The sequence below is a fragment of the Mustela erminea genome, chromosome 9 (genome assembly GCF_009829155.1).
Source record: "Mustela erminea isolate mMusErm1 chromosome 9, mMusErm1.Pri, whole genome shotgun sequence".
NCBI lineage: Eukaryota > Metazoa > Chordata > Mammalia > Carnivora > Mustelidae > Mustela > Mustela erminea.
The window spans coordinates 13,966,104-13,986,380 of record NC_045622.1 but is presented as its reverse complement, the minus strand read 5'-3'; the positions used below and the strand labels follow the sequence as shown (position 1 = coordinate 13,986,380).

The 20,277-nt window shown below is 56.5% G+C and overlaps 1 protein-coding gene across 3 annotated transcripts; it reads left to right on the top strand.

Moving 5' to 3' along the window:
• The first annotated feature begins 1 nt into the window (after window position 1).
• FXYD2 (FXYD domain containing ion transport regulator 2) lies at window positions 2-10,440 on the top strand. Of its 3 annotated transcripts, none has more exons than XM_032357932.1 (7): window positions 2-2,351; window positions 2,649-2,781; window positions 8,025-8,063; window positions 8,248-8,322; window positions 9,732-9,768; window positions 9,944-9,974; window positions 10,251-10,440. In XM_032357932.1, the coding sequence occupies exons 1-6, from the start codon at window positions 2,295-2,297 to the stop codon at window positions 9,966-9,968; spliced, it is 366 nt and encodes a 121-aa protein (XP_032213823.1). In that variant the 5' UTR covers window positions 2-2,294; the 3' UTR covers window positions 9,969-9,974; window positions 10,251-10,440. The 3 variants fall into 3 exon arrangements, with proteins under 3 accessions (XP_032213823.1, XP_032213824.1, XP_032213825.1); XM_032357933.1 differs by having other exon boundaries at window positions 14-2,057; XM_032357934.1 differs by lacking the exons at window positions 2-2,351; window positions 2,649-2,781 and adding an exon at window positions 5,745-5,986.
• The last annotated feature ends 9,837 nt before the right edge of the window (window positions 10,441-20,277 follow it).

Genomic DNA, 20,277 nt, shown 5'->3' with positions numbered 1-20,277 from the left:
CGGTCACCTCCGGGGAGGAGAGTGAAGTCCACATTCATGAGGACCTTCTCTGGCCAGGTTTTTACCCACGTCATCTCAATTCCTACAAGAACCACTCAAGGTAGGTGCTTCAACTCACTGTATACATGGGAGAAGGCGACCTGGAGAAGCGACCTTCCCCAGTGTCACAGTGTCTACAGCGAAGAGTCGGGATGCAAAGCAGCTTACTCAGGGCGTGTCTGTCCCACGGGGCGGTTCCTGCGTGGAGGGACCCGTAGGAAGAGAGGGTCTCCTGGGTGGTGCGCCGGGCATCGTGGGCCATGGGCTGAAGGAGGGCTCCCTTGTCCCCAGCGTCAGCCAGGCCAGTGACCTCAGCTGGAGGTGGACATGAAAAAGTCTGAGGGAGGACTTGGGTGTGAGCAAGAGAGAGTAGCCCTCCTTGACTCTTAGCCCCGGGCTTCCCCTGAAAGGAGAAATAGAAGCTTTCAAGAAAATCGCTTCAGGTCTTTGGGTAAAATGCTGGGGGAAGTAGAGGGTGGGGAGGGGGAACTCCCCAAGATGGACTCTGGGGGATCCATTGCCGACCACCCACTCTGTCTCCGTGGGGGCAAACTAGTTCCTGCTACCTGTTCTAGGACGGGATTTCAGGGGAAGAGTCTGCGTTAGGCCGGTCCTGGGCCTCCTGTGCCACTAGAGAAATGATTTCACCTCCGGGATGCGTTCATTTGTTTAACAGAACTGGGGGTCCACCATGTGCCAGGTTCTGTTCTAGGCACTGGGAATCTAAGAATGAACACAACAAAAATCCTTGCTTTCCTGGAGAAAACAAACCAAAACACAACAAACTAAGAAGGGATTTGAGACATTGCAGAGTGGGTGTGAACAATTTAGACTGGGGTGCCAGGAAGGGTCTTCTGAGTCAATCAATGAAGAGAGGCATGAGCAGAGTTAGCCAGGAAGCTCTCTGGAGGAAGAATGTTCAGGAAGAGGGAAGAGCCAGTGCAAAGGTACTGAGGCAGGAGCATGCCTGGAGGGTTAGAAGAGCATCAAGGAGATCAGTATGGCTGGAGTGGAGAGAAGGGTCAGGAAAGTTGGAGACAAGGTCAAAGATGTCATTGGGGCCAGTATAGGATGGTTTACACTTTGAGCCCTCAAAGGGTTGGAGCCCGAAGAGTGAGCCCTTTATAAGTGACAGGAATGGGTAGGATGGCTTTGGATGCCCTTTCTAGTTAGCCAGTCCATGACACAGGGTCTCCATTTGGGATCCAGATGCCTTCTTTTGCAGCATTAGGGGCTGGTAGGGGACACACTATGTGTGTGTGTGTGTGTGTTTGTGGGAGGGTGTGAAAAGGCTGTGGCTGAGATCCTCACGTTTCTAAACCACTGACACGTTTGGACCAGGTAACTTCTTCAAGTGTCATCTAGCCCTGAGATTTCCGGATCTCTCCAAGTGCCTGGCTTGGAGAATTTCCTCTCGGCAGCCCTGAGCTGTCTAGAACATGCAAGTTTCCACTTGGGAACGTGTGAAAAGGCTGGGTCGTGGGAGCAGCTCGGCCAGCAGGCAGGACCCTCGGGATCCTTGGGACAGACCTCAGCCCCTCCAGATCATGCACCTCCCAGGCCTGCCCTTCTACATTTCCAGAGTCTTCCAGCCAGGAGGTGGCTCCCTGTGGGGTTATTAGTCATCTCCTCCCCCTGCCCAGGGGCAGGAGATTCCTCTAAGGAGGGATAGGAGGCAAGTTGTCCTCTCTCTGGCTGGAGTGGGGGTGGGCAGAGATGGGGGCCAGAACCAGCACCTCCCAAACCCTGCTTTTCAGTGTGCCTTCCGGGGTGGCTGAGCAGGGTGGCCCCCAAGTCACCGAGGGAGGTCCTGGGCCCAGAGTGAGCTATACCCAGCCTGCTTGCGGCCACCTTGCTCCAGGCCACCAGAGGCCCAAGTGCAGGGGAACAAAGACTCGGCCTCTTCCGGCTGTGCCCCCTCTGGCAACCACCAGCCGCCCTCAGGGGCCTCGTTAGGCTGCTACTATCTCCGGCTGGGCCGCTGGGGTGCGTCGGGCAGTTTGACATCACAGCCCATGGTAAGTCACTGGGGGCTGCCCTGGGAGGGTCCCAGGTGAGACTGGGTTGGTTGCCATGGAGCCACTTCACACCAGTGCGCCCTCCGGGCCCCCAGCTGCTTCCCATCTCGGCCCTACTACCTGCAGCTGGGGGCTCAGGCTCTGGGCGGGGGCCTTGAAAAGACCCCTGCCCGGCCCGGGGGCTGCTGCCCAGGGCTGCGGCCATTCTGACCCATCTCAGGAGACGCCCAGCTGAGGATGAGACCCGGGGGCAGGATCGATCCGGGCGGAGGCCCGGTGGGCTGGAGGGTGGAGGTACAGCTGAGGGAAGTCTTGGGGGGCCCACAGATGGCAGTCGGAGTCTCCCTCAGTCACCGCTAGGGTGACCTTGGCAGGCACCCTGGGCTTCCTGGAGGGCACCCGCTGCGGCGTCTCTCCTGTAGGGGCAGAGGGGCCAGTGGCTGTGGCTCCCAGCTTCCCCCTTCCTCTGGGGGAAGTCAGAGACTCTCTGGCCGGGATCCCAGGCCCCAGCCCGTCCCCGCTGGCAGGCAGGCACAAGGTGTGGGCTCCCTCGCCAGCCCCTCCTCCCCGACTCTGTCTCTTCCTGCCCAGGGGCCCCCGATGAGGTGTGGAGGGAGGGAGGGAGGGCCACACTTTCCAGCCAGGCCCTCGGCAACCAGCGCCTCGCTGCTCTCTGCCACCAAGGACACGCCTGCGGCTCCTGCCATGGACAGGTGGTACCTGGGTGAGTTCCCTGAACCCCCTGCCTCCCGCCTACTCAGACTCGGACACAGGTGTCCCCCTCCTCACTTTCGGGTGCAGCCGCCTGCTCCCCCAAAAGGGCAGGGAAAGCGGAAGCCAGGACAGGCAGGATTTCTAAACAAGGGCATCTCAAGGTAGAGTCCTGGGTGTGGGGGGGATCTCTGCCCTGAGCATCTCGGAGCTGCAGGAACTAGGAAGACCGCTTGTCCAACAGCCTCCTTTTCGGTCTGTCTGTCTAGCCACCTGTCCATCTGCAGGAATTGTAAAGCCAGGCTGCTGGGTTCAAATCTTGTTTACCTGACTCTGTGCCTCAGTGTCCTCATCTATGAAATGGGGATGCTGATGAGGGCTTCCTTACCTCAGGGCTGTTGTGATGATTACATGGCTTAATTCATTTTTTTTTTTAAGATTTTATTTATTTATTTGACACACAGAGGCAGAGAGAGCGAGAGAGAAGCAGGCTCCCCACTGAGCAGGAAGCCTGACATGGGGTTCGATCCCAAGACCCTGGGATCATAACCTGAGCTGAAGGCAACCACTTAACCAGCTGAGCCACCCAGGTGCCCCTACATGGCTTAATTCTTATTAGGTGCTCAGAACAGGGCGTTGCATGTAGAGTTTAAAATGCAGATAACAACTTGTTTTCCTATTTCTGCCTCTATCTCTGCCTCTCTGCCTCCTTCCCTCCCTCCATCTATCTGTCTACCCATACTTTCCACCCATTTTTATATCCACGATTGCACATAAAATCCGCAGTAGCTTACAAAGACAGACAGAAGGCACCAAGCTACCGAGAGAACATGTAGTAAGGGACACCTGGCGTCCTGTGTGGAGAGCGGCAGTAGCTTTGGGAGCACCGCCTTGGGGGTCTGGATTTCTAGACCTGGTTTTGTCACTATCAGGATGTTGCAGGCCAATCCCTCGAGCTCCTTGCCCTCCATCTTTTTGGTCTGCCCAGTGGGCCTCCTGGCCGCCCCCAGTGGTCGTTGCAGGGAGCAAATGATCAGCCTCAGCTTCTTCATCTGTAGAATGGAGCGAACACGGGTCCAGTGGGGCAGTGTCTATGGAGAGCCTGACAAGGGGCCCCTGGGTGGTGCCGTTGGTGAAGCATCTGACTCTTGGTTTCGGCTTGGGTTGTGATCTCGGGGCTGTGAGATCCAGCCCCACGTGGACTCCGTGCTCACGGGGAGTCCGCTTGGAAGTCTCTCTCCCTCTCCCTCTGACTCAGGCATACTCGCTTCCTTGCTCTCGCTCTCTCTCTCAAAATAAATAAATCTTAAAAATAAGTAAAGAGGGGCGCCTGGGTGGCTCAGTGGGTTAAGCCTCTGCCTTCGGCTCAGGTCATGATCCCAGGGTCCTGGGATCGAGTCCTGCATCGGGTCTCTGCTCGGCAGGGAGGCTGCTTCCTCCTCTCTCTCTCTGCCTGCCTCTCTGCCTAGTTATGATCTCTGTCGAATAAATAAATAAAATCTTTTTTTTTTTTTAAATAAATAAGTAAAGAGCCTGACACAGGGTCAGCCCCGACTAAGCATTAGCTGGGCTGTATCATTCTTATGAATATTTATCCCTCAGCTCTGAAAGCGGAGAGCAGAATGGGTGTCAGTGCTTCTGGTCGCAGAGGTGATGTTCTCTCTCTACCTCACCCCCCCACCCCACCCCGTGCTGATTTTCGCTGGAGGGGGTTGGCTTTCCTGCATCCAATGGTTAATGTTCAACAGAAGCTGAGCGCCCTTTATTTTCCGGTGAGCACAGATGCAACAGTGATAACAGTGACACTAGCTGTGTCCCAGGCTGTGTGCCCTGCTCTTCACAACTCACGACAACTCCCTGAGGCAGGGAGTACTCCCATTTCACAGATGAGAAGACTGAGGCACAGAGAGGTTCAGTAACTGGGCAGAGGCCATTTACTTAGCAGATGGAGGGGCCAGGAAATGAACTCAAACCTTGATCCCCTGCAACCACCCCAAGGGGAGTAACAGATGGATTAGGTCCCTTTGGGAGGACCAGCCCGTCCGCGGTGGACGCCGACGGCTGGCTTTGGGCCTGTGGCTACCACTGAGCGTTGGCCTGTTCTGGAGGCCCGTTCAATGGACGAGAACTCAGCCAGGAATGCAAGCCCCCATGGAGTACCCAGCCCAAGGGTCTCCAAGGTGAAAGAGGCCACCGCAGAGCTGGGAGGCCGCCTCGGAGGTGTGGGAAAGCACCTGATGCCCAAGGCCCAAGGCCTGCCTGTGGGTCCTCCAACACACCCCTCCCCCGCTGTGTGACTCGGGGCCTCAGCTGCCTCATCTGTAAAATGGGAAATAACACAAGGCACAAAGGGATACTAGGTAGGAAAGTGCCTTGTGGGTCCGAAAAGCAAGCCCTTCTCCAGGTGGTCGACTCAACCCCTTCCTGAAGGAGCCGATGGCGCAACGCTGGGAAACCTGGGAACCCGGCATGGGAGCAGCCAGCCTGTGGAAGGAAAATGCCAGAGGCGGCAGGGAGAGAGGGGATTAGTTAGGGATGACTGGAGCCTTTGTGACAACAGCGTGTGAGCGCAGGCTGCAGCCCCGAGGGGTGAAGGAAACAACAGGAAGGGTGGGGCTCGACCCTGGAAGCATGGACAGCAGCAGCCATGGTGGGCTGGGGTGGGCGGTGAGGTGGGGGTGGGCCAGGCGCCTGGGGACGGTCTCAGGGAAGCCCTGGGTGCCGGGTCAGAAGTAGCTGCTGAAGCCCTTGTCTCCGCAGCGGTCGGGGAGGTGGGCAGCTGCTGGGATGGGGTGTCTCTGGACTCCCGATGTGGCCCCTTAGCTCTGGTGGACACTGACTATATTTTGAAAGTCCCACGTCCCCGTCCCCCACCCCCCACCCCCCATGCCCCAGCCCCAGCCACGGCTTCTCCGGCTAGAGGAAGAACACTGGCCTACCGGTCCCCAACCCTTTTCTGGAAATTTCCTTCAGGAGGGATTTGGCTCGCTCCTCCCTGCCCCTGCCTGTCCCTGCACCTCTTCCTGCCTCCGAGGGAGCCCCTCCACTCACCCCGGGGCTTCTCTTGTGACTCGGGCAAATATTACCTGCACTGTTAATGTTTAACGCCCCCCACCTCACTCCTGGTCTCCCCGCTGCCCGGCATTCTCCCCAGAGCAGAGCAGGAGAGGGACCAGCCCAGTCTGCTAGGGGAATGGCAGGGTCCGCGACGGGCGACGGTGAGTGTGCGTGTACGTGCGTGAAGCAGGCGGTGGCCTCTCCTTGGACCACTTTTGGAGGGATGAGCTGGACCCCTGGAACCCTTGCCTTCCAGAGACCCCAGCACCCCTCCTCCAAACTTGCCAGCCTCTTTAGACAATTTCAAAAACAATTACTTTGCAAAGGGGATGCTGTGCTAAGTCTGAAGGAATATAGCTATATAGCTTGAATGGCAGGACCTGGGGTGCCAGGTTAGAGCTGGGGGTTGGGCCAGGGATGAGCTCTCCTCTTGACGATAGGACTTGCACCTGTCCTAGGTCAGTGTATCTTTCCAAACTACCTGAGCTCAGAGCAGGAGGGGAAGGGAGTTAGGCTGGCTTTGGGGCCAGAGCCCCACAGTGTGGGACACCCCCAGAAGGATCCCGTGATGGGGGTGACTTGGGCCTGGAGGCCAACAGGGGCCTCTGTTGACTGTGGTGGGCTTTGAGCCGGACCTAGAAAAGATGAGGGTTTGGGTGGGGAATGGCTCAAGACAAGGGATGAGGAAGGAGGCGGTTTCTCGGTGTGGTGACGGGAGCCACCTGTCTAGTCATGGCTCTGGGGCTAACTCTCCGTGTCACCTTGAACAAGACCTGAACTGAATCCGGGAGACAAGATTGATGGGCTCCCACATGGGGATGCGTCCTGGGTCCCCATAGTCCTCCCTAGAGGCCCAAGCACTGGCCCCTTCTGGCCAGGGAAGCTGCACTGGGGACAACTGGGTTCCTCAGGTCCCCCACCCCACAGGGCACTGTTCAGCACAACCTGGGAGGTACTGATTTCTAACTCAGACACTGCCTCCTTGGTGCCAAGATGAGGCTTGAGCAGGGTAGGCAAGGGGGGCCACTCTCCACCATGGCAGCAAAGCCCTGGCCAGGCACCCTCGGGCTACCCAAAGGCCAATGTGCTCAGTTTCCGGGGCTGGAGGGCAGAGCTGTGACCTCTGGTGCTGAGCAGCTCCAGCTTGGGTAGGCTAACGGCACAGGGACTGGGCCATATGTGGCCTTGAAATGTTTTGTGCCTTCTGACCATCTGAGAGGCAATGTAGCAAAGGGGCTAGGTACCTAGATTCTTAGCAGCCTATTGCCTGGGTTCAAATCCCAGCTCTCCCCTTTATGCTGTTACTGTGAGGGCATTACTTAACCTCTCTGTGCCTCCAGCTTCTAGAGATTGTATTGGAATCGTATCAGTGCTTCACGGGTGCTTATGACGATAAAAAGAGCTCATGTTTTGTTAGCCTTCCCCTGGCACGTGGAAAACAGTATATATTAATGTTTCTTTCTTTTTTTTTTTTTTTTAAGTTTTTATTTATATACTTGACAGAGATCACAAGTAGGCAGAGAGGCAGGCAGAGAGGTGGAAGCAGGCTCCCCGCTGAGCAGAGAGCCTGATGTGAGGCTTGATCCCAGGATCCTGAGATCATGACCTGAGCTAAAGGCAGAGGCTTTAACCCACTCAGTCACCCAGGTGCCCCAATATTAATGTTTCTTAAAAGAATTTGCTTCCCCTTGAGGATGGAAACCTAAGAGAGAAGAATCCAGAAACCTGAGTCCAAGACCCAGTTCTGCCCCTAACTCTCATGGGGGACTTTAAACCGGTTCAGTTTTCTCCTTCTGGTCAGTGGAAGTGAAGGACCCCTCCGTTCATTCATTCCACAAGCATTTGCGACACATCTTGCTGTGGACTAGTCGCATGGAGCAAGGCTAATGATGAGTTCAATGGGAAATGTCTCCCATGGCCTGGCCTACCGTAGCAGGAAGCAAGGGGAGGAAAGATCCAACCCTCCAAGAGTTGCTGGAGGCCCCCCAGGCAGCCCAGCATCCTGTTTGGATGCTTGGTGTTTGGTCCCAAGTGGACGGCTTCCAAGGTGGCCTAGGACAGATGCCCCCACTGGCGGTGGCCTTAGCAGGCCCACCAGCCTCCTCTTGCCCACTTAGACTCTTGGGGAGGCTGGGAGGGAAGGATGGGAGTTCCACTGTTTCTGTGGCTGGCTCACCCTGCCTCTGGCTCTGTCCTCAGGTGGCAGCCCCAAGGGGGAAGTGGACCCATTCTACTACGGTAAGCCTGGTGGCTCCCCTTCCCCACCCTTCCCGAGCCTGCTATCCCCCACAGACCCTGCTTCCTGGCATCCCCTGGTTACGGCCGCCATCTTCCTCTGGTAGCCTGGGGCTGCTGCAGGGGTGGGTTGTGGGAGGGGTGCCTGGGTAGACCCATCCCACCTCCTTGCCCTCTCCTTTCTCAGACTATGAGACTGTCCGCAAAGGGGGCCTCATCTTTGCTGCCCTGGCCTTCGTCGTGGGGCTCATTATCATCCTCAGTAAGTGGGCTGCTGGAAGGGACTGCTGCACGGGGCCATATGTCTTCTCAAAGCCACTGATCAGGGGTTCCCCAGGGGTAGGGGAAAGCCCTCTCACCCTCTTCCCAGATCCCAGAAGGGAAGTGAGTCTCTCCGGTCCCCTCCATTCCCCCATGCGAGATGTGGGAACTGACCCACACTCTGATGGACACAGGCTTCATGGGACGCCTCCCTGCCTGGTCCTTGGGTCACACAAAGGAAGTTTCCGTTCCCTCCAGTGCGCCCTCTGGCGGCCCAGGGTGGAGGTGCGGAGGGGAGAGCTGGCTGCATCCAGACAGCCAGGGACCCTCCAGTGTAGGCGGGGTTCAAGCCAGGGAGGGGAACCAACCCCCACAGGATACCTCCCTTGGCCAGATCTGGGCACTTTCCTTTCTTGGTGTGAGCAACATCTCAGTCCATTTAATCTCGGCAGCTCTGAGGGATGATCATTACGGTCCCATTTTACAGAGGGAAAGCTACCCATCCTGACAGGTGCAGCCAATTGCCCAGAGTTCCACAGCCAGCCAGAAGCAGAGTCTATTCAGCTGAACCCAGGGTGTCCACCCGCCTACCCCAGCCCACCCCACAGACTGCTGGAGAGCAAGTGTGGCTGGGAGCCAGAGACATTTGAGCCCCCTGCTAGTTTACTGGGTGCGGATCCCTAACTCCCTGGGCTTGTTTGCTCATCTGTTAAATAGGGATGATCCAACTTATCTCATAAAGTTTGGGCTAGCACGGCAGCCAAGGAAGCACTCAGGTATAGGCCTGGAGTGTTCTGGAGGAGAGAAGCGTCCTTGCGTATCTCCCAGTCCTAGCCGGTACACAGCAGGGGCTTAGTGAATGCTTATTGACTTGGTTAAGTACAACCAAAAGAAAAGTACACAGAAACACAGTCCTGGGATTCTAACGCCTCCATGGTTGGGGCCATTCCACTGGGGGGCTTCTGTCTGCAGACACGGCCGCTCTCCCCAGCTCAGCTGGAAGTGTCTTGTGGGCGGCACTGTGTCGAGGTCGAGCACACAAGCGCAGGAGGCAGACAGGCCTGAGCAGAGATCTTGGCTCTGGACTTGCAGTCCTCCTCCTCCAAGAGCGTATGGAGCAGCTACTGTGTGCTCAGCTCTGTGCCGGGGGCCCTGCCATGGCCCAGGCTTGGCCATTGCTCTCGGTGAGCTCACAGTCTACCATGGAGTGGCTGCAGCAAATGTTTGTTGACTGACTAACAGATGGACTAACAGAATGCTTATGGTCCAGCCCTGTATAAGGACAGAAATGGTCCCCTGTGGCTCTGGTGGGAAGGAGGGAGTAGAGGCTACCGTGCTGCCCTCTTCAGGGCAGAGACGCTCTCCCTGGAAGCAAGAGGTTGATGGAAACTCATCTCCTTTCTCTTCAAGGCAAAAGACTCCGCTGCGGGGGCAAAAAGAAGCACCGGTGAGTGCCGGCCTAGGGTCCCTGCATGCGATGGGGACACTGGGGGGAAAAGAGGCACAGGCCAAGGATTTTCATCTCCAAAGCCTGTGAGGAGGGGTCCCTGACCTCAGGGACCCTGAGACCGGTGACCTCCTCCTCTGACGTCTTCCCTCTCTTTTCCCCTCCCCCACCCCAGGCAAGTCAATGGTGACGATCTGTAATGACGGGTAAGTGGGGGAGGAACAGGTGAGCCGGGAGCCAGGGAGGGCCCTGGAGAAATCAGGCAGAGCTTGGGACGGAGCCAGGGAGGATTTCGGGGTCTACTGGCCACCAGCCAGTTGGTCTGCTACCCACTTTGGTTTTTCCATTGATGGCCGAGTGCCTGGTATGGTGTGTGTGGCCAAGGCAGGGGGGCAAAGAGAAAAATGAGATGAATAAGGAATAAAAGAAAAATCCCTACTCCTGCTGCCATTGCTACCTAGAGCCTGTCTTTGTCTTTGCAGAGTCAGCTGTGTCCCCGCTGCAGGGGGGACCTTGGGAAGCCTTCCCTGAGCTGTAGACCTTTGTCCCCAGCACTGCCAAGGCCCTCAGGCTGAAGGAAGCGCCAGGCTCCATGTGACCCCTGGGTTTGCATGGCCTCCTCCCACCCCAGGCCGCGTCCTGTTAATAATAAAGCGAGCCTCAGAGACAGCTCCTTCCCTGGCCTGCCTCCCTCCCTTCTCCGCTCCCGTACCTGCCATGACCGACTCGCCTCTCCGAGCTGGAGTGCGATACAGTCTGGTCTCTTGGTTTTCAATGAGCTGCTCAGGTGCCCTTGCCTCCTTGGACAGGGAGTTCAGTACCACCATCCGCAGGCCTCTGCCTGCCCTCTGAATTGCGAGGAGCCCCAAGGACCAAGGACTCAGCCTGCCTTTTGAACGCCAGGCAGAGAGAAAGCCAGGAAGCGTGAAGGTCAATGACAACTGGGTGCTGCTGGGGTATCTACACAGGCCCAGGGTGCTGCTGCTGGAGCTCTCTGCTGGGAGTTCCTGCGCTTGCGCCCTGAGCAGCCGAAGTTGTAGCTGTTTGTGACCACAGGATGCCACCTCCCCGAGCACCCGCATGCCAAGATGGGTGGATCTGGGGGGGCTGGTGGGCGCCTCGGCTCACGCTCTCTCCCTACCCACCTCCTGACCCTGGTGCTAAGCTCAGGCCACTCCCTTTCCACTCTTGGGGCTTGGGGACCGCCATTGCACCTGTTCTCCTCCACCCATCTGGGTGCTGCCTTGGTTGAGCCCAGGGCCAGGGAGTGGACAGGGAGGGTGAGGACCTGGGTACCCTGCATACCCTCTCCTCCAGCCCTGTCCACTCTGGCAGGCACCCAGCCACAGGCAGCTGGAACCACGATGGCGTCAGGCTGCCTCTCAGACCAGAGCCTGACTTCCTGAAGCCTGTGGCCCCCTTGCGGCGCTGGACTCAGAAGGAGCCCATCTTCCCTCTGCAACTCTTCCCTGAGGAAAGGACGGGTGCCTGGATCATGGCACCACCTAGTGTCCATTTTCCTCATCTGGGTCTGTAAGCCTGCCAGGGAGGGGAGGGGAGAGCTTGGCAGGAGACCCCCGGGCAGCCTCAAGTGAGTGGAGTTTACCATGAACAGGGGGGTCATGGGTTCAAGCCTCACGTTGGGCGTGGAAGATAGTTAGAATAAACATTTTTAAAAGATTTTTAAATTTAAAACGAATAGGGTATGTTTGGGGGCCACAGGCAGAGTAGGCCACCACGTGCAAATTTCCACGTGCAAATTCAGTTCTTTGTCTAAATCCACTGCCCCTAGATCCCGAAGATTGCCAACCCTCACAGAATCACAGAAGGCTTGAACACAGAAGGACCTTAGGGAGCAAAATAGTTAAGCTTCACTTCTCAGAAAGGGAAACTGAGACCCTGGGAAAGGCAGGGACTTGTCCAGGTGACAGAGCCAGCCCGTATCAGGGCCAGAGCTAGAAACCAGGTCTCTGGCTCCCATTCCAGCACTCTTCTCACTGACACCTGGGGTGGCAGACAGATCCCCACTGACCACCTGTGGGCTTAGAAAGCAGAGGAAAGAGTTAAAGGGCCTGGCTACTTACACCTCGAGGCCAAGGTCTTTGCGACCCCCTGCTCCAAACGTGGGCTCCCCAAAGACAAATAAAATGTGACAGGCCACACCCCTAAATAGAATTCAGTGTTTCCATACACAAGCTGGAGCGTGTACTTGACCTGTCCATGATGGTGGGAGAGATGAAATGGAATGGGGTGCATCCAGCCAGGGGCACTTTCCTGGGGGTTTGCTCCTGAAGCTTCTTGGATACAACAGCAAGACAGGAGGAGGCGGCGGTGTTGCAGGTCTGTGGTCCAGAGCAGTGGAAGGGAGTCATACTTCTAGAATGTTCTATACACAGACCTCTGAGGAGGCCATCTAGAAGGGACATTCTAGCTGCTCCACAGGGAGGATGGTCCCAGGGGAACCACTCTGCTCTCCACCCCTGCTGTACATCCTTCACCCTTGTCAGATGTGAGGCTACTTTGGGTCCCAGATTATCGACCCCAGAGAACCCAGGGTGCTGTATGGACCACCAGACACCCAGCATTCCCTCTGGACCTATTGACTAAGACTCTTGGGGTGGAGCCCACGAAAGCTGAGGCTTAACAAGCGCCCAGGTGGCCCCGGAGAGTAGCCAGGGCTGAGAACCACAGAGCTAAGTGCCATTCTGAGGTCTGTGACCTATTTGTGGTACAGGGCCTTCCTGTAAACTTTCCCTTCCCTCTCCACAAAGGTCACATGCACTGGGAACTACTGAGCTTTCACTTCACTCTGGGATTTTTCACAACTCGGACACAAATTGGGTCATAAAGAACAACCAAGCCTGGGAATGATTGGATGAATGACCCCGTCACCCAACGCAACAAACCCTCGTCTGAGGGGATGCAATTTCCATTATCAACACCAGAGGGAGCATGCGTCTTAGTCTTAAAGCTCCTTCCAATTTGGCGTTTTCAACTCCTCTTTCTAGCGCCTGGAGCCCTTCTCAGACGTTAGGGCCCTCTGAAAGATCTGCCCCGTGCCCTGGGTTTCGGGGGGTGGGGAGGGAGGAGCTTGGAACTCTTCTCAATCTGTTTACACATCCCTCAGGCGTATCCCTTGTCCTGTTCTGGGGTGATTCTGGGCTGGGGGTCTCGAGCCCTCGCTGCCGGACGGCAGTGATCATGTGGTCTGAACTTTGTTCCCGGCGCTTGGGGTAACCACGAAGCCTCTCATAGTTGGAGCTAATCAATGTCATGAGCAGGACCTGAGAGAGGCAGAGGCGCTGAGCAGTGACGTCTGTGGGGCGGCAGGTGGGAGAGGTTGGCTCGTTGTCTGGGTGGCTGTGCCCAGCAGAGACTGGGCCCCAGGGCTTCTGCCTTAACTGATGAGCTGCTGGTGGTGTTTAACGCCACCCCCAGGAGAATCGGTTTTGGAGGCGAAGCTGCAGGTGATTGGCCCACTAGGTGAGCCCAGCTAGGAGAATGGGAGGAAGGGCGGGGAACAGACAGGAAGTGGAGACTCAAGGCCCCAGAAAACTTGGCCTGCTTCACAGTCTGGGGAGGGGGCAGACAGCAGCATCCTGCCCTGGTGGTGGCCTCACCCCAGCTCCCGCATGAGGGTGATTTCAAGACATAAAAGGTACGCACTGGCCTTGGCCACGAGGGCCCTGGGGTCTTCTCCTGAGCCTGCCCTACCCTGGCCTTTCCCCACCAACCTCCGAGCACAGGAAGAGCTGGGGAGTTTTCAAAACTCTGGGACCTTGGGAGACTCCCCCTTCATCCCCAGCAATCCCAAACTCTGCTGGGCTGAGCGAGGAGGGGGTGCCCCAAAGAACCCACCTTGAGCATCTACTCTGGTCCTGCCTCTCTCAGAGGGAGTGCTGAAGAGGTCCTGGAGCAGAGAGCAGAGCTGAGTCTTCCCCCAGCACCCCCACCCCCCCCTTCTTGCTCAGGGCAGGGCTGCTGCTGGAGAGATTAATGGCCTCCCTGTCGATCCGCAGCCCCAGGCAGCTGAGCTCTGAACTGCAATTCAGCAGAGGCCTCTGGGGCGGCAGCGGCAGGCCCATTCTTCATCCTCCGCCTGACACACGCCGGGCCAGCGGAGATCAGAGGCAAATGCCACAGCCACCAGGCCCTGTCCTGGGGTGGCCCTGAGTCCCCGGCTGGGAAGATGGATCAGATAGGGCCTGGGAACCAGGAGCACGGCAGCCTCCATCCACGGCCGCGGGAGGGCAGCACTGAGCCCGGCGTGGCCCAGCCATGGGAAGAAAGCCCCGGCTCTGCCTGTGCGCCCCCCTCCCAGCCTGGAGACCCTTCACGTTGAGCCACCCAGTACTTGGGAAGCCAGCCTACTTAGAACTTGGAACCTGGGTGCCCAGGGCTTCGGCCCCGACACTGGAGGGGCTAGGGGAGTGGCGGGGGAGACCTGAAAGAGGGGTTGTCTCCACAGCTGTGGATGGGCTTGGTGCCTGGAAGGAGATGCCTGAGGTGGGGGGTGGGGGGCAGCTCTGATTTGGCACCTTATGTTTCCAGTTGTTTGGCCTGCCTGTTCCCACCCTGTGTGACCTCCCTCAGTCCTGCTCCCCCAACCCCCAGAAGCTCCCAGGTTCTCCTGGTTGCTGTTTGCCCCTAGAGCTCTAAACTTTGGTTCCCTTTCCAAGAAATTCTGTCACTTCCCCAAAGGGCTTCTTTGGTGTCACGAGAAGGAATTCCCCAGGTGAGCGTGGCAGAGGAAGGGGAGAAAAGGTGGAAGTTCCGAGCTGGGGCGGCAGTTTGTGGGCCAGGACACCCCCCGCGGTCCCGTGTAGCTAGAGCAGGGAAAGAGGGAGAACTGGCCTCACCGGCAGCCTTGCCCTTGGCCTGCTGTGTGACCTTGAGAAGGCCCTAGTCTGTCTCTGAGCTTGGCAAAAAATACCAGACATTGGCTTCCAAGTCAAGGGACTGAGGGAAAAAGTTCTGTGGGGAAGCTGTAGCAGATCTCTTGTTCCTTCCTGCCCCCGGGAGAGCCGGGCTCGGAGAAAGCAGGGTGTGTGTGCATGCGTGTGAGTGCGCGCGCGCGCACACACACACACACACACACACACACACACCACAAACACAGGCAGAGGCACCTGCAAGTGGTGAAGGCAGACAAAAAGACACACTCCACAAAGCATAGGAGAGGAGGCTGGCTTGGCCCCGAGCCAGGAGCATGTTGAATTCTCTTGTGGTCTTTGTTTCCTGAAAGGCCTATCAATCAGGAAGAGTCGTGCCAGACCCAGCTTGCATGGGAGTCAGTGAGTGTCCTCTGCCCTGAAGTAAATAATATTTCAGGTCTCATGTCCACGGACCATATGCTCCCGACACAGCTAATAACATCATCAGGGAGTGGCCTCAGCCCTTACACACCTGCCCAGGGTGGCGGTGGAATAGGCTCAGCTGGGCCTCGGCTACTGAGGGACCCTTCCTGCCTGGCTCTCCCCAGCACCCTTGGAGACCTGCTAGGGGACACCTCCCCCATCTCCCCAAATCCTGACCATCCCCTCGTGTCTGCCTACCCTACTGCCCCTCTCTGAGGGGTCCCTGACCAACCTCCAGAGCCCAGCCTGTGCCTGGCACATAGTAGGTGCTCAGTAAGCCTTTGTTGAATGAATGAGTGATGGCCCACAGCTGCCCCCCTCCACCTCCCAAGGGACAAGGAGGGCTGCTGGGTGTCCCCATCTGGACGGGTGGTGCATGTGTGCTCACTCAGGATGCCGTCCTGGGGACCTGTCCCGGGGACGGTCCGCATTTTCTTTCTTGGCATTATGGTAAAGATCATAGACTTTGGAATCAGCCAGCCTGGCTTTGAGCCCTGGCTTCTGTAACGGTGTCCTACTCGGGACTGTGGGCCAGTCCCTCCTGAGCCTCACTTTTCCCAGTGGAGAGACAATTTCTAACCCATGGTGGTTCCTTGCTCCTGACCAGGCTGTGACAAGCCGAGGCCATTTGCTGAGTGTCCCAAGGCTCTAGCATTTGAAGCTGCGGCCTCTTCCCAGACCCCTCCAGGCACCTCAGCCCCTGTCCTTTACTGCTTTCATGTTTGTTCTTCAGTGGGGTTTTCTCAGGACACTTCAGGAGGACCAAGAGGCAGGGACCCCCGAGTCCCACCCTCAGACAGGCCAGGCCCCAAGGGGAGGCTGGTGCAAGCAGAGGTCCCAGTCCCAGACCCTCCTGAGCGCCACGTAGACCTGGCGTGGCCCATTCTCCAGAAGCTCCCACCCCCGGGGCCACCGCCAGCCTGTGGGCTCCCCAGGTCCTTTGAGACCAGCGGAGGGTTTGTGTCTTGATTATAGGTTTCCCTTCTGTGTGTGGTGTGTGTGTGGGAGGGAGAAGGTATGTATGGGCGCCCAGCAGGCCAGGAGGCTGGGAGGGACCCAGCAGAGGGCGCAAGAGTTTGGCCCCGGCATCCGGGAGACCTGGACGGGCTGGCTCCTCCCCGCCACCCTGCAGGCCCCTGTCTGGAGCCCGGCCCCTCAGGGGAGAGCCAGAACCTGGGTGGAAGGACGTCGTTCCTTCACCCCTTCCAGTGACTCTCAGAGGCCAACACGGAAACAGGTGGGGCGGAGGGTGAGCCCAGACTACAGCTCCACCTGGGAAGCCTCGCCTGGTGTGACCCCGGGGCCGGCAGGGTGGGCAGCCTGGACCGGGTCCCTGAGTCCCGACGAGTCCCACCCCCTCCTGTGGCACTAGGGGGAGGCAGATACCCAGACTCCCTGGGCAGAGGCTTGCCGGTGAGGGGTCCACAGGGCGCTGGAGACTGCCCTGAGGGGCGGTGAGGGAGGGAAGGCAGCCGATGCGCCTCCAGAGAGCAGACCCACACCCCAGAGGCAAGACTGAGGAGGGGGAGGCAGGCTCCTGTCCTTCCCCGAGGGCCCTCTCGTGGGAATGGGCCAGACTCTGGCCTGCCCGACTGGGATCCTCCTCCCTTCCCTGGAGCTCCTGCTGAGGCGGGATTTCTCCTGACCCTGGGGTGTCTGGACCAGCTGCTGATGTCCACTCTCCCCAGATGTGAGGTAATTCCGGACAGTTCAGGAAGACTCACTCGCTCCTAAATCTGAAATTTCCCCTCCTCTCAAACCGTGCAGTGAAAATGTTATCGAGCAGGAGGAGTGCAGCCAAGAGGGGCTGGAGGTAGAAAAGCAGAGATGGGTTCAAAGCTCGCCTCTGCCACTGCCTAGCTGGGCAGCACTGGGCGAGCCCCTTCATATGTCTGAACCTCCCCTTCCTCTTCTGTAAAGTGGGCATTGCGGTACTCAGCTCATTAAAGAGTGAACGAGATCATGTGTATAAAGAGGCCATAAGGACCTGTGAACCCAGAGCATGGGTTTGAGGGATCAAGTAAAGGTCAACTAGGGCTTTCCCGGAGGCGGGGGACGGGCCTACCTTTTCAGTCATTTATTCAGCAAAAGAGTGAAGTATTTGAACATCAGGTGATGTGCCAGGCACTGTGTTAGGCATTTCGACAAGCTTAAGTGGAAGTTGTTATTGAAACCACAGAACCTAAACCCATTAAAGATTCTTCTGGTTGGTGTTTCCCAGGGGCCAGTCGTTAGTCCCATACCAGTCTGCCCACACACGTTCCCTGGGACGTGCAGAATATTGATCCCTGGTTCTGTAGCCTGGGATTTCTCTGTCTTCCCTGTGCCACCTGTGTGTGCGTGTGCACACACATGTGTACAGAAGACGGGCTAAGAGGACATCATCCATCACTCAGTGGCTGAATCACCTTTAGCAAGTCACTTGCTCCTTGAAGCCTCAGTTTCCTCATTTGTAAAATGGGGTTCTTGATGCCTGTCTTGCTGTGGGGCCTTCCTATGAGCTGCTTGAAAGGCAGCACAGTTTCATGTTTGAACTCTGGGTACAACCAGACTGGCTTTTTTTTTTTTTTAATTTAAAGATTTTAGTTACTTATTTGACAGAGGGAAAGAAATCACAAGTAGGCAGAGAGGCAGGCAGAGAGAGAGGAAGGGAAGCAGGTTTGATCCCAGGACCCTGAGATCATGACCCCAGCCGAAGGCAGAGACTTAACCCACTGAGCTACCCAGGCGCCCCCAGACTGGATTTTCTAAGGAGAAATCCCACATGCTAAACTTTTCCCCACTTCCCCCAACTCCAACTGGCTTTAATACTGGAAAGATAATCCTCTCAGTGGAGTAGACCCCCACCAGTTTCACCCCACGGTATTTTAGGTGCTGGTCTTTGGGTGACACCTGCTGGCCGCAGCAGGTACTGCATCCTTCCCTAGCCAAACAAACCCCACAGATAAAACTTGCCCATCCATTTTTTTATTTTTTAAATCTTTAAAAAAGTTTTATTTATTTATTTATGTAATCTCTACACCCATGTAGGGCTCGAACCCATGACCCTGAGATCAACAGCCGCCCACTCTTCTGACGGAGCCAGCCAGGCACCCCTTCCCCCATCTCTTCGGACATTCACAGCCACTCTGCCAGGTAAGTGTTTTGATCCCATTTTACAGATGAGGGAAGTGAGGCCTGATCATGAGAGGCACCGTGAATCTCTGACTGCGGACTGAATCCAGGTGCTTCAGCTACATCTTCTCCATATCTCTTGCTCTTAGACCGGGCAGGGTGGAGAATTGACTGGATTTAAGGGAAGGGCCAGGGTTGGGGTCCAGGTCCAGGCTGGCTGAGAAAGACTTGTTCTTGTGGCAACAACCCCACTAGGCAGGAGACTGCCACGTCCAGCTGTTTTCCATCTCCAAAGGAGCTAGACTGCTGGCAGGGGCTTCGGCTGTCATAAGACACCCTGAGGAGGGCCAGAGATGCCGTTTGGCCAAGCTGTGGGGTGAGGACTTTGGGACTGGCTGCCCGGTGAGCTGGTTGCTTCTGTGCCCAGAGGGTGCACGTTCAGCTGTTTTAGGCAGTGGCTAGCCCGAAATCGTGTGTGTGTGTGTGTGTGTGTGTGTGTGTATGTATGTGTATGTAGAGAGGCTGAGGGGTACCTGGCCGGAGCTACTTCTCAGTCAGAACACACGCGGTGGAGTGATTGAGAGTGAGGATTCGGCCTTATTTTTTTAGAGATGCATGCTAAAGGATCCACAGATGAAATTATATAATGCATGCAATTTGCTTCAAAAAAATCCTTGGTGATGGGAAGTGGTGGCAGGCGGGTGGTGGGGGGAGTATGGGAATAAAAATGAAACAAGATTGGCCACGAGTCAACAATTGTAGCAGCGAGAAGATGGGTATGTGGCAATTCATTATACTATTCTCTCTCCTTTGGATATGAAATTTTCTATATTAAAACCTTTTTAAAAATGTGGCAGCAGAAACACGACCAACCAATGACAATGAAACAAGACGATGCCTCTGAAATCAGACTGTCCAGCTCGAGGCTTGGGCATTTGATGTTCACCAGCTGGGTGCATTGGACAATTCACTTCATTTCTCTCTGGCTCAGTTTCACTATCCGTAAAGTGGGGATGATAAAAATTATACCGGTCTTATGGAATTATTCTGAGGGTGAACTGAGATGATGCGTGTACAGTACTTAGCATAGTGCTGGACCCACAGCAAGTGTTCAGTTATAGCCATTACTATCAGGAGTTCATGGCTCTGGTTCTAGTTTACCAAAAGGAAGAGCTACCTCGGCTGGCTCGGACAAGCAACTGACCGATTCAGCTCAGCTCCAAGGTTCTAAGCAGTGAGTCTGGGAAACACCACCCCGGGCCCCTTGTGTTGGGTGTCTCAGATGGGTGGAAACCCCACAGGGAGACCCCTCTCCCTCTAGCTGGGCCTGTCCAGGGTCTTCCCAACTTCCCATAATGCGGGCTGTAAGCCCACCCACGTCCTGCCTGGGTTTTTTCTGGCCACCCCTTTCTCTGATCTTAAGAAGCTCTTTTTAGGGGCGCCTGGGTGGCTCAGTGGGTTAAAGTCTCTGACTTCAGCTCAGGTCATGATCCCAGGGTCCTGGGATCGAGCCCCGCATCAGGCTCTCTGCTCAGCAGGGAGCCTGCTTCTCCCTCTCTCTCTGCCTCTCTGCCTACTTGTGATCTCTCTCTCTGTGTCAAATGAATAAATAAATAAATAAATAAATAAAGAAGTTCTTTTTACAGACTGATCAAATCTCAGCCCTAGAAGAGAGTTAGAAGTCCTCCAGCCCAATCCGCATGATGGGGGCCATGAACAGAATGGTAGGCAGAGTGCAGGCCTAGGAGTCAGGAGCCCAGGAGCTAAGCCCCATCTGAGCCCTCTGGCCATGCGGCCAGGAATGTCCTTTATCCTCCTGGCCACCATTTCCTCCTTTGAGACACAAAATGCTGGTGGTAGATGCTCTCCAGGCCCCTTCTCACTCTGACCCTTTGACCCGGCACATGGACCTCCCTCTGTGCTCTCTGCAGGTCGCCCCCCCAACCCCACCCTGGAGCCCGAGCTCCCCCAGGGCAGTGGTTCCATGCTGGGGTTTCTGGGAACACTGGGAGCTGCTGCATGTGGACTGGGCACAACG